Here is a 13,784-nt window from a genome sequence, read left to right as displayed (position 1 = left end):
TCTCATTCTTCTATACTTCAAAGAGAAATGTCCCAGCTAACCTTGCTTCATATGACTTGTTCTCCAATCCAGGCAACATCCTGGTAAATCTCCTCTGCACCCTCTCCATAGCTTCCACATTCTTCTTATAATGAGGTGACCAGAATTGAACACAATACTGTAAGTGCGGTCTCACCAGAGATTTGTAGAGTTGCAACATGACCTCTCTACTCTTGAACTCAATCCCCCCGTTAATGAAGCCTAGCATCCCATAGGCCTTCTTAACTACCCTATCAACCTGTTCAGTGACCTTGAGGGATGTATGGATTTGAACCCCAAGGTCCCTTTGTTCATCCACACTCTTAAGTAATTGACCATTAATCCTGTACTCAGTCTTCTGGTTTGTCACTGAAACAGTTGACATTTCAGGCTGAGACCCTTCATCGGGACTGGAAAGGAAGAAGAAATCAGAGTAACAGTCCTGATGAAGGGTTTCGGCACGACATGTTGACTGTTTACTCTTTTCCATAGGTCAGCTGCTTGACCTGCTGAGTTCCTCCAGCATTCTGTGTGTGTTGCTTTGTATTTCCAGCATCTGCAGATTTTCTCATGTTTGATCTCAAACCTCCGCTGTCTTGCGGCTACACTCACTCACGTGGAAGGTTTCTAGAGTAAACCCCAAGGGAAAGGCACTCCTATGGTGAGTTCAACGCTGACTGGCAACTCTTGGAATGCTGCTGTGGACAAACTATATCAGCCTCTGTTGTTCGTTTTGGTTCATCAAGTGCATGGAGAGGGGGAACTTGCTACATGGGCAACAGCTTGCTCTCCATAATGTGCTGCCCTGGCTTGCGTGTCTAGGCAGTTAGAACGCGATATCCGTGGTCAACCTTGACGGATGGGATGCTCTCATCACCCATAAATAAAACTTTGTTAGAGATGATAAACAATTTTTACCACCATCTATAAACACATGAGTTTCTGCAGATACTGGAAATCCAGAGCAACACACACAAAATGCTGGAGGAACTCAGCAGGTCAGGCAGCATCACGGGCTGAGACCCTCCATCCGGACTGGAAAGGAAGGGGGAAGTTACCAGAATAAGAAGGTGCAGGGAAGGGAGGGATTACAAGTTGGCAAGTGATAGGTTAAGCCAGGAGAAGCCTCAAAGTTCAAAAGTTCAAAGTTGGAAGTCAATTTATTAACTAAGTATACATATGTCACCATATACAACCCTGAGATTCATTTTCTTGTGGGCATACTCAATAAATCCAAGAATGTACGTTGATAATAAATTTACTTTGAACTTTTAACCATAATAGAATCAATGAAGGACCGCACTAATGGGGTAAACAGCCAGTATGCAAACCACAACAAAATGTACAAATACAAAAAAAAAGAAAAAATAATAATAAATAAGCAATAAATATCAAGAACATAAGGTGAAGAGTCCTTGAAAGTGAGTCCATGAACATCAATTTCTCCCCCTCCCTCCTTCTCTCTTTTTCCATTCCCCACTCTGGCCCCCTCTCACTGCTTCTCTTCTCCTCACTTGACCATCACCTCCGTCTGGTACTCCTCCTCCTTCCCTTTAAAGAATTAAAGTACATTTATTATCTAAGTATATGCAGTATACAACACTGAGATGTGTCTTCCCGCAGGCAGCCACAAAGCAAAGAAACACCACGGAACAGTTTAAGAAAAACATCAAACCCCCACTGCAGAAAAAAAAAGAGAACAAGTCACATAAGTGACAAAAACAAGAGTGAAAAACACAGAATACGAAACACCAATCCCATCGAAAGAGTCCAGGGATATTCAGTGCAGCTCAGACCAACTCAACCCAGCCCCACATCTCACGCTGTCTCCAGGCTGCAGAGCCAGTCTGCCCCAACCAAAATCAAACAACATAGCAACCGAAAAAGGAGCTACCAGAGACACTTCACAACGTGATCCACAGAGTCTCATCCACACACCACCTTTGACCCAAGACTCTGGCAGCATCCTCCAGCAGCACTGGGGGAGGGAAGGCAAGGGGAGAGGAAAGGGAGGGAGAGAGGAGAGGGAGAGAGAGGTAGATAGATATTATTCGAGCACAGGGAGCTTACTCTGAGAATTTCCTCTCATGGTCCACTCTCCTCTCTTCAGCCCTTTACGTTCTGTACCTCTCATCTCCCCGAAGAAAGTTCTCAAAGGCACTTTGGTAAATTAGTCATGCAACTCATCTCAATCTGTATATTTAGTAAGAATATAAAGTGAGATAACACCACCTGCAAATCTGCTGGGACTTGTCTATTGTATCCAGTGCTCCCAAAGTGGTCTCCTCTACGTTGGTGAGACCTGTCATAAATTGGAGGACTGCTTCATCAAGTACCTCTGCTCCATCAACCACAGGTGGGACTTCTTGGAGGCCAAACCTTTTAGTTCCAATTCCCATTTCAACATGTCGATCCATGGCCTCCTCTTGTGCCAAGCAAGATGAGGCCACCCTCAAGGTGGAAGAGCCAACACCTTAAATCCCACCTGGGTAGCCTCCAACCTGATGGCATATTGCTTTCTCCTTCCAGAACAAATTACCAACCACTCCTCGATACCCCACTCTGACTTTTAGTTCTCACCTGCCTATTACTTCCCTCTAGGTCCCCTCCTCCTTCTCTTTCTCCTATGGTCCACTCTGCTCTCCTATCAGATTCCCTCTTCTCCAGCCCCTTATCTTTCCCACCCACCTGGCTTCACCTATCACTTTCCAGCTATCCTCCTTCCCCTCCCCCACCTTTTTATTCTGCCCTGAAGACGGCTCTTGGCCTGAAACGTCAACTATCTATTTCCACAGATGGTGTCTAACCTGCTGAGTTTCTCCAGCATTTTGTGAGCATTGTTTTGAACGTAAAGTAACGCTGCAGTTCAAAATAACAAAAAATTGAACATTCTTGATGGCTAATCATATATAAACATTCGGGTTATACCTGGTCAAATCCACGGAGAGGAATGCTTCGTATCATAAGTGAAGTATCCAAACCAAGCCCAGTCAGAAAGCCAGCACACTCCAGGGCCACATCTGGTGAAGCATTGTGTTAAGGTATTGTGTTAAGGTATTGTGTTAAGCATTGTGTTACTGTAACATATTTTTGGACTTCAAAATAACATTCTGTTAAACAAGGAGACTGACCAAGTTAATCAGTGTAAAAATAAATTCAGCTTCTGGACAAGCATTTGTAAGACACTATGTTCTATTACACTCCCTTCTTAGGCCCCTATTGGTCAGGGTCGACCATGGATGTTGAGTCCTAGCTGTTTAGATACACAAAGCACGGGTAGTACAATATGGAGAGCAAGCTGTTGCCCATGTAGCAAGCTTCCTCTCTCCACACATCCGATGAACCCAAAGGAACGACAGAGACTGTTACAGTTTGGCACCAGCAGCATCACAGGAATTGCCAGTCAGTGTTGAACTCAAAGTAGAAATGCCCTAGGGACTCTAGATCCAGATTTCTCCCCTCAGGGTTTACTCCCGAAGCCTTTCCCAGGAGTGGGTATAGCCACAAGGTGGCAGAGGTTTGGGATCAGAGTTTTCCTTCTCCTTGATGAGCTGCCAACCACGGCTGGTGAGCCCTGTCTGCCCTAGTACTCTTCCATTCATAGTATCTTCTCAAACCAATATACACGATGAATTGTAGGCCACGGGGAGTGTTTTGGATCATAGGGACTTAGTAGTACAAGTGCATGGGTTGTCAAAGGCAGTATCACAGGTAGACAGCATGGTAAAAATAGGTTCAATTGTTCCATTCAATATCAGAGAATGTACACAGTATATAGCTTGTGTTTCTTACTCTTCACAGACATCCCCAAAACAGAAGAAAACCCCCCCCAAAGAATGAAAGACAGGCAAAAGCGTTAGAACCTCAAAGCTCCCCTCCCCATCCGACACACAAGCAGCAGCAAAGCATCAGCCCTACCCCCTCCACCTGCCTCAGTAAAACTACCCACCGTGCAAACAATAGCAACACCCCCAGAGAGTCTATGATCTAGAGTCCATCAAAAATCACTGTTCACTCACCAGTTCAACATGCCACAGGCTCTCTCTCTCTCTCGCTCTCCCCTCACCCCCCCCCCCCCCCCCACTAACAAGGGTGTTTAAAAAGGTGTTCAGCATTCAGGGCATTGAGTAAGGAGGTTGGGACACTATGTTCCAGTTGAACAAGTAGTTGGTAAAGCAACACGTGGAATATCATGCACAATTTCGGTCATAATGTTGTAGGAAAGATGTGGTTAAACTGGAATGAGTGCTGATAAAATTTACCATGATGTTGGCAACACTACAGAACCTTTTAGAAATGTTTTAATTATAAGAGGTATAGATAACACCACTTTATTTATGCCTGAGATAAAGGTGTTGTTACCATCCAACTTACCTATGCCCCTCGTTGTAGGGAATTCCAAAACCTGCCAGCTTAAGTTCAAAGTCAGCAGGAAATGATTTAAAAGGGATCTGAGAGGTGACGCTTCAGACTGTAACATCGAAACAGCAAGCTGTTGCTCTCCTCTCTCGCAGTGGAAGGAGTGATACTTCTCTCTCCCTCGTTAGTGAGAGAGTGACTCAATGGGATGACAAACTGTTGGGATGGACAATAGTGGTCTCTTTGGGGGTTTTGCCCACCAGCTAGTGGCGCAATGGCATCAGCGAAGGCTCCCGAGTTCGAATCCAAGTCGGGCCACCCCCAAGCACGCTTTTCATCCATGCTGGGTTGAGCGTCGAGCTAACCACGGCCTCATAAGAAAAAACAAGGGTTGAGTCAGGAACGTTCATATCAAGACCCGGTTAATCCAAAAGGAGACCAAAACTGACACCACGAGCCAGACAAGAATGGCTGACTGGTACAACACGTTAAAAAAAAGGGGTTTTGCCATTGTGCACATGGTGGGTGCTGATGCTTTCTGCTGGAACAAGCCAGGGGTGGATTGATAAAATGCTGCTGCTGGTGCATGGGGGAGGGGGAATTTGGGGTTCTAACATTTTCTATCATTCATTCTTTATGTTTTTCTCTCTGGTGGATGTCTGTGAAGAGTAAGAATTTCAGATTGGGGACTATACATTCTCTGATATTAAATGGAAATATTGAGAGTGGTGAGTTTTGGAACGAGCTGCCAGAGGAAGTGGTTGAGGCACGGAGAACAGCATTATTTAAGAAGCATTTGGATAGGTACATGATGAAAGGGGTGGGGACTAGAGGGATACGGGAAATTGAGACTAACTGAAGTAAGCCTGGACTCACTGAGCCGAAGGGCCTACATTGCTCTCTGACTCTATTCCAAAAGGATACAGCTTGCACCAATAACTAATCTGTAAAGAAAATAAAAGACAAAAATAAATGAATATATTTACTTATTTTTTGTGGAACTGTCCCTTCAGGTTCCTTGAGCCACGCCACCCAGCATCCCCTGATTTAATCTTAGCCTAATCACAGGACAATTTACAATGACCAATTAACCTATTAACCGGTACTGTGGGAGGAAGCAGGAGCACCAGGAGGAAACCCACATGGTCACAGGGAGAACATACAAATTACTTACATGCAGCAGTGGGAACTTAACCCGAGTTGCTGATGCTGTAAAGCGTTGTGCTAACCACCACGTGACTGTGCTGTTCTATTATCAGTATGCACAACAGATGCTGGAAATCTTTAAAGTTATTACCAAAATGCGTACAGTTCTGGGCAAAAGTCTTAGGCACGTATATTTAACTGGGGTGCCTGAGAATTTAGCACAGCACTGTAGTAATCTTATGTATTGTATTGCACTGCTGCCAGAAAAAAAAACAAACTTCATGCCATATGTGAGTGATGATAAACCTGATTCTGATACGGGTCTCTGTTGTGGACTGAGAGTGGGAAGGGAGCAGGGAGAGGGGAATCATGGTTGGGAAAAGGGGAAGGGAGAGTGGAGGGGAGGGAAGCACCAGAGAGACATTCTGTAATGATCAATAAAACAATTGTTTAGAATCAAATGTCCAATTGTTTGAAATCAAATTATCTTGCTTGGTAACAGTGGTTCCCAACCTTTTTTTGGCCATGCCCCACCTAATCACCTCTAAAATCCTGATGCCCTGTGGTGATATATAATTCTTATTATTCAAAAAGTGAACTCCTATTCACCTGGAGGAAGCCTAAAAGACCATTAACTTGGTTTAAACAAGCTTCCAAAGAACATGGCATTCATGAAAGAGAAAAATAAAAGAACCAAAGGACTGTTTAAAGTTCCGAGGAAGAAATTGCTAAGAAATTATAAAAAAATTAGAACATTAAGCGATATTAAAATAGTAATAATAAATAAATAAAACAATGCCGATTCGTTTCTACAGCATACAAAGACAGATACACCGTTTAAAAGAGATGACGCAATGTACACACCTTCACACCACCAGGAACCGAAAGCTACTGCAAAAAGCAGCATTGGCGCGACCTCGTACGAGTTTCTTACACGTTTGGACTTGTTCATTCGTTCCTTCCTACATCAGTCAATTCATTAATTTAATTATGAAAGCCATTTGATGGTTATAATGATGGTGATACACTATATATACAGTACATACGCAATTACCATATAACCATATAACAATCACAGCACGGAAACAGGCCATCTCGGCCCTCCTAGTCCGTGCCGAACTCTTAATCTCACCTAGTCCCACCTACCCGCACTCAGCCCATAACCCTCCACTCCTTTCCTTTCCATATACCTATCCAATTTTACCTTAAATGACACAACTGAACTGGCCTCTACTACTTCTACAGGAAGCTCATTCCACACAGCTATCACTCTCTGAGTAAAGAAATACCCCCTTGTGTTTCTCTTAAACTTCTGCCCCCTAACTCTCAAATCATGTCCTCTCGTTTGAATCTCCCCTACTCTCAATGGAAACAGCCTATTCACGTCAACTCTATCTATCCCTCTCAAAATTTTAAATACCTCGATCAAATCCCCCCTTAACCTTCTACGCTCCAATGAATAGAGACCTAACTTGTTCAACCTTTCTCTGTAACTTAAGTGCTGAAACCCAGGTAACATCCTAGTAAATCGTCTCTGCACTCTCTCTAATTTATTGATATCTTTCCTATAATTCGGTGACCAGAACTGCACACAATATTCTAAATTTGGCCTTACCAATGCCTTGTACAATTTTAACATTACATTCCAACTTCTGTACTCAATGCTTTGATTTATAAAGGCCAGCGTTCCAAAAGCCTTCTTCACCACCCTATCTACATGAGACTCCACCTTCAGGGAACTATGCACTGTTATTCCTAGATTTCTCTGTTCCTCTGCATTCCTCAATGCCCTACCATTTACCCTGTATGTTCTATTTGGATTATTCCTGCCAAAGTGTAGAACCTCACATTTCTCAGCATTAAACTCCATCTGCCAACGTTCAGCCCATTCTTCTAACCGGCATAAATCTCCCTGCAAGCTTTGAAAACCCACCTCATTATCCACAACACCTCCTACCTTAGTATCTAATCTTACTAGTATCTACTTACTAATCCAATTTACCACCCCATCATCCAGATAATTTATGTATATTACAAACAACATTGGGCCCAAAACAGATCCCTGACGCACCCCGCTAGTCACCGGCCTCCATCCCGATAAACAATTATCCACCACTACTCTCCTGAATCTCCCATCTAGCCACTGTTGAATCCATTTTATTACTCCAGCATTAATACCTAACGACTGAGCCTTCTTAACTAACCTTCCATGTGGAACTTTGTCAAAGGCCTTGCTGAAGTCCATATAGACTACATCCACTGCCTTACCCTCGTCAACATTCCTCGTAACTTCTTCAAAAAATTCAATAAGGTTTGTCAAACATGACCTTCCACGCACAAATCCATGCTGGCTACTCCTAATCAGATCCTGTCTATCCAGATAATTATTAATACTATCTCTAAGAATACTTTCCATTAATTTACCCACCACTGATGTCAAACTGACAGGTCTATAATTGCTAAGCTTACTTCTAGAACCCTTTTTAAACAATGGAACCACATGAGCAATATGCCAATCCTCCGGCACAATCCCCGTTTCTAATGACATCTGAAAGATCTCCGTCAGAGCTCCTGCTATTTCTACACAAACTTCCCTCAAGGTCCTGGGGAATATCCTGTCAGGACTCGGAGATTTATCCACTTTTAAATTTCTTAAAAGCGCCAGTACTTCCACCTCTTTAATTGTCATAGGTTCCATAACTTCCTTACTTGTTTCCCACACCTTACACAATTCAAAGTCTCCCCCATCTCCCTCGGCTCCACACATAGCTGACCACTCTGATTCTCTAACGGGCCAATTTTATCCCTCACTATCCTCTTGCTTTTAATATAACTGTAGAAACCTTTCGGATTTACTTTCACCTTATTTGCCAAACCAACCTCGTATCTTCTTTTAGCTTTTCTAATCTCTTTCTTAAGATTCCTTTTACATTCTTTATATTCCTCGAGCAATTCCTTTACTCGATGCTGCCTATATCTATTGTAGACATCCCTCTTTTTCCGAACCAAATTTCTAATATCCCTTGAAAACCATGGTGCTTTCAAACCTTTAACCTTTCCTTTCAACCTAACAGGAACATAAAGATTCTGTACCCTCATAATTTCACCCTTAAATGACCTCCATTTCTCTATTACATCCTTCCCATAAAACAACTTTATCCAATCCACTCTCTCTAAATCCCTTCGCATCTCCTCAAAGTTAGCCTTTCTCCAATCAAAAATCTCAACTCTAGGTCCAGTCCTGTCCTTCTCCATAATTATATTGAAGCTAATGCTATTGTGATCACTGGACCCGAAGTGCACCCCAACACATACATCTGTCAGCTGACCTATCGCATTCCCTAACAGGAGATCCAACACTGCCCCATCTCTAGTCGGTACTTCTATGTATTGTTGCAAAAAACTATCCTGCACACATTTCACAAACTCTAAACCATCCAGCCCTTTTACAGAATGAGCTTCCCAGTCTACGTGTGGAAAATTAAAATCTCCCACAATCACCACCTTGTGTTTACTACAAATATCTGCTATTTCCTTACACATTTGCTCTTCCAACTCATGCTCCCCATTAGGTGGCCTATAATACACTCCTATCAGTGTTACTACACCTTTCCCATTCCTCAATTCCAACCACATAGCCTCCCTAGAGGGGCTCTCTAATCTATCCTTCCAAAGCACCGCCATAAGATTTTCTCGGACAAGCAATGCAACTCCTCCTCCTGTGGCCCCTCCTACTCTATCACACCTGAAGCAACTAAATCCAGGAATATTTAGTTGCCAATCACACCCTTCCTGCAACCATGTTTCACTAATAGCTACAACATCATAATTCCAGGTATCAATCCACGCTTTAAGTTCATCCACCTTTCTTACAATGCTCCTAGCATTAAAATAGATACATTTAAGATACTCTCCATCTCCTCCTCTCTTTTCATCCCTAACAATGCATTCAAATTTATTATCCTTTTCTTTCTTCTCCCCTACATCTTCGGGATGAGTGCATCCCTTCTCCATCACCTGCCTTTCTTCCCTCACACACTGTCTACTTACTTGCTTTTCTGGTGAACTAACCTCCTCTCCCATGGTTTCCTCAAATTGATTCCTGCCCCCCCATCTTACTAGTTTAAAGTCTGCCCTGTAGCCCTAGCAAACCTCCCCGCTAGGATATTGGTCCCCCCAGGATTCAAGTGTAACCCGTCCTTCTTGAACAGGTCACGCCTGCCCCAGAAGAGGTCCCAATGATCCAGAAACTTGAACCCCTGCCCCCTGCTCCAATCCCACAGCCACGCATTCAACCTCCACCTAATTCCATTCCTACTCTCACTGTCGCGTGGCACAGGCAGTAATCCCGAGATTACTAACTTTGCGGTCCTTCTTCTTAACTGCCTTCCTAACTCTCCTATACTCTCGTTTCAGGACCTCTTCCTACCTATGTCATTGTCTTAACTGCCTTCCTAACTCTCCTATACTCTCGTTTCAGGACCTTTCCTACCTATGTCATTGGTACACATGTACATACACACAAGTATTTTTATGTATGCATATTGTATATACACATATGTATTAACTTGCACACACACTCATACTCACACAGACTTACAAGAAAAAATTCACTGTTAATAACTCATTCTCGAATTGCCCCCCTTAAAAATCAAAGTACGCCCCACGTTGGGAACCACTGATCTATACCCATGCCACCCCCTGCCCCCAGCACTCCTTCTCTGCAATCTGTCCCACACCCTCTCGACCTCCACCCTTGCCATTCCCAACATTCTTTACTCCCACCAGATTTACAAACTCACTCTCCACTCCACATTCAGAAATACAGTACTGTATGTGTCACTATTTGCAAACCCAATATTCATTTTCTTGTGGGAATACACAGTAAATTCAAGGAACACAATTGGATCAATAAAAACTCGCACTCAAGAGTCATAAATGTAAAGGAACATGCACAAAAATGCTGAGGGAACTCAGAATAAAGAGTTGATGTTTCAGACTGTTTATTCCTTTCCACGGATGTTATTACCTGACCTGCTGAGTTCCTCCAGCATTATGTGTATGTTATCAGTGTGATTTAAAAAAAATAATTTCTTTCAGTACAGAAAGCAGATAGTGCCGGGGGGCATCCTGCAAGTGTCGCCATGCTTCCGGCATCAAGATAACACACCATTCTCACTAACCCTAACGTCATGGAGAGCATTAAATACTCCTTACAGACAGGAATCAAACCACAATCAGCAATCATTGGTGATGTAAAGCGATTGCGCTATCTGCTACGGATGCACAACTGCAGTGAAAAGCTAACTTGCAGCAGCTTCACAGGCGTAGAGCATCATATAAGCAACATTCACAAGAAAAAGAGAAATTAAACATTTGTAGACAATTATTACAAGAAAGAACACAACTGCAATGAAAAAATTCAAAGTCCATTTTAGTGGTTAAAGTGGTCATAGTCAAGTTTATTGTAATTTAGCTATACACATGTCCATCGTCAAATGAGACCAGAGTCTAAAGCACAGTAGTACACATAACACACATACAGTACAATAACTTAAGAAAGTAGAATTAAATCCACAAATGAATTATGCATAAATTAAGCCCATAAATTAAAATGGTAGGGTACAGAACAAATTAATTGTTGACACTTTGAATGCAATGCAGCGGGACTTCAGAAGCCTGACGGCCTGAGGGAAGGAGCAGTTTCCCATTGTGACCCTTCTTGTTTTTTTGTATCAGAATCTCCTTATTGACAGTAGAAAGTCAAAGAGGATGCTGGATGGGTGGGTGAGATCCTTGATAATACTAAAGGTCACCGTTGTTTGTAGCGATTTCCAGTCCAATGCTTGGCTGCTCCCATACCAGATGGAGATGCAGTTTGTCTGGATGCTCTTAATGGTGCTCAGGTAAAATTCAGTTAAGATGGGGGGATGGGGGTGGAAGCCTCACCCGCCTCAATCTCCTCAGGAAGTGGAGGCGCTGCTGTGCCTTCTTGTCCAGGGAGGTGATATTGAGGGACCGGGTGCAGTCATTTGTGATGTGAACTCCGAGGAACATGGTGCAGTTAACTCTCTCTGCAGAGGAGCCATGCATACACACAGGGGGATGGCTAATCTATAGTGATTAGGGTTTTTCCGGTTGGTACAAGAACCAAATGGTGGAAGAGAAGTAGCTGTTCTTGAAGCTGGTGGTGTGTATCTCATGCTCAATGGTAGCTGTGAGAAAATGGCATGACCCAGATATTGTGAAACCATGACAACAGAGGAAGAGCGATGTGCTTGTAATGCACTCATATTGAGTAGGCTCCACAGCTTCTTTGCATTCCAATGCATTCAAAATTCAATGCGTAGAACATTATTTTAGGCTGGTTAAGTACAAGAAACTGAATCCTATTATTGGATTGTTCAACTGAATGGTATTGAAGTTTTTTCCCCTGTTCACCTGTTTCATATTTTGAGCCCAACGGGATGGCTTATATTTTTTCATGCTAATTTGGACAATATTTAAACTTCTGGTGTCAAACAGAGGGGTTAGTTGAATGCAAAGTGATCAGCACCATCATTACAAGGACTTCAGCCAGTCAAGGAAAGGTCCTCATTTCCTTTTCTTGGAGAAATATTCTCCTCCCTGGGTGATGGGATAGAGATGTAAGGGCTCCTTCCCACCGCTCCCTCCCCCCGCCCCTGATCAGGGACATGGGAAGCCACGAGAGCACTTGGCGGATGTTCGTATGAGCAGACGGTGCATATCACAAGTCCTGGCTATGTGACCACTGACACCAGGCAGACAATCTCTGAAGAGTATTGATAATGGCTGGGGTCATCTGTCTTATAAAGACACTGCCCAGAAGAAGGCAATGGTAAACCTCTACCGTAGAAAATGTGCCAAGAACAATCATGGAAAGACCGTGATCACCCAGATCATATGATACAACATACAATGAATGATCTTTCTCCAGTAACTTTCCACCAGGAGGAAAACTGAACAGTCATCAGCTCTTATGGTTTACAGCATAGGACACTATTCACTCCTCTGCATCTGTACTGACTCTTCGGCTAGCAAGACCAGAGGTCAAAGCCCCTAGGTCGGTGAGTCTGGTACCAAGGTCTGGAGGTCAGAGGCCTGGAGGAGGCCTGTCTGTGAGTGTGGGTGGGCTTTTGGGAAAGGGGTTTATTTTTCTGGCGTAGCCTGTTGCATTTGGGCTGCATGGTGACCTGCTGAATATTTTGAGCATACTATGTTGACATCAGAATGTGTGGCAACCCTTCCAGGCTGCCCCCTGCACACCCTTAGACTGCGCTACTGGTTAACGTAAATGACGCATTTCACTGTAAGCGAATCTGCGGACGGTACCTAAACTGGGAGGAAGGCAATCATGGCTTGCAGCAAGATCTGGATCAGGTGGATAAATTGGCTGAAAAACGGCAGATGGAATTTAATGCAGACAAGTGTGAGGTGTCGCACTTTGAGAGGACCAACCAGGGTAGGTCTTACACAATGAACTGAGTGTGTGGTGGAACAAAGGGATCTGCGAATACAGGTCCGTAACTTGCTGAAAGTGGCATCACAGGTAGAGAAGGTCATAAAGAAAGCTTTTAGCACATTAGCTTTCATAAATCAAAGTTTGTGTGCAGTTTTGGTCACCTACCTACAGGAAAGAAGTAAATGAGAAAATTTACAAGTATGTTGCATGGTCTGGAAGACCTGAGTTATAAAGAAAGGTTGAATAGTTTAATCTATTAAATGTTGCCTTCATTGTTAGAGGGATTGAATTTAAGAGCGGTTGGGGCGGGGTGGGGGGGGGGGGGGGTTATGCTGCAACTGTATAGGGCACATCCTGAATACTGCATGCAGCTCTGATCTCCTTACTTGAGGAAGGATATACTGGCTTTGGAAGCAGTGCAAAAAAGGTTCACCAGGTTGATTCCAGAGATGAGGGGGTCAGACTATGAAGAGAGATTGATTCACCTGGGACTGTACTCACCGGAATTCAGAAGAATGAGAGAAGATCTCATAGAAACATATAAAATTATGAAAGGAATAAAAAAGATAGAGGCAGGAAAGTTGTTTCCACTGGTAGGTGACACTAGAACTAGGGGACATAGCCTCAAGATTCAGGGGAGTAAATTTAGGACAGAGAAGAGGAGGAACTGCTTTTCCCAGAGAGTGGTGAATCTGTGGAATTCTCTGCCCAATGAAGCAGAGGAGTAAATATATTATAAACCTTATATAATATATTATAAATTATATTATATAAATAT

General features: G+C 43.3%; 1 protein-coding gene across 3 annotated transcripts in view; it reads right to left on the bottom strand.

The window, feature by feature from the left end:
• The window catches only part of txnrd2.2 (thioredoxin reductase 2, tandem duplicate 2), a 201,901-nt gene that overhangs the window by 58,802 nt on the left and 129,315 nt on the right, over window positions 1-13,784 (bottom strand). For all 3 annotated transcript variants that reach the window (XM_059994667.1, XM_059994669.1, XM_059994668.1), the window contains 2 exons: window positions 5,302-5,321; window positions 2,947-3,038 (listed from right to left, as the gene is read on the bottom strand). In XM_059994667.1, coding sequence (XP_059850650.1) covers window positions 2,947-3,038; window positions 5,302-5,321 — 112 coding nt within the window. The remainder of the gene's footprint in view (window positions 1-2,946; window positions 3,039-5,301; window positions 5,322-13,784) is intronic.

The sequence above is a fragment of the Hypanus sabinus genome, chromosome 18 (assembly GCF_030144855.1).
Source record: "Hypanus sabinus isolate sHypSab1 chromosome 18, sHypSab1.hap1, whole genome shotgun sequence".
Taxonomy (NCBI): Eukaryota; Metazoa; Chordata; class Chondrichthyes; order Myliobatiformes; family Dasyatidae; genus Hypanus; species Hypanus sabinus.
This window is presented reverse-complemented; position numbering and strand designations above follow the sequence as displayed.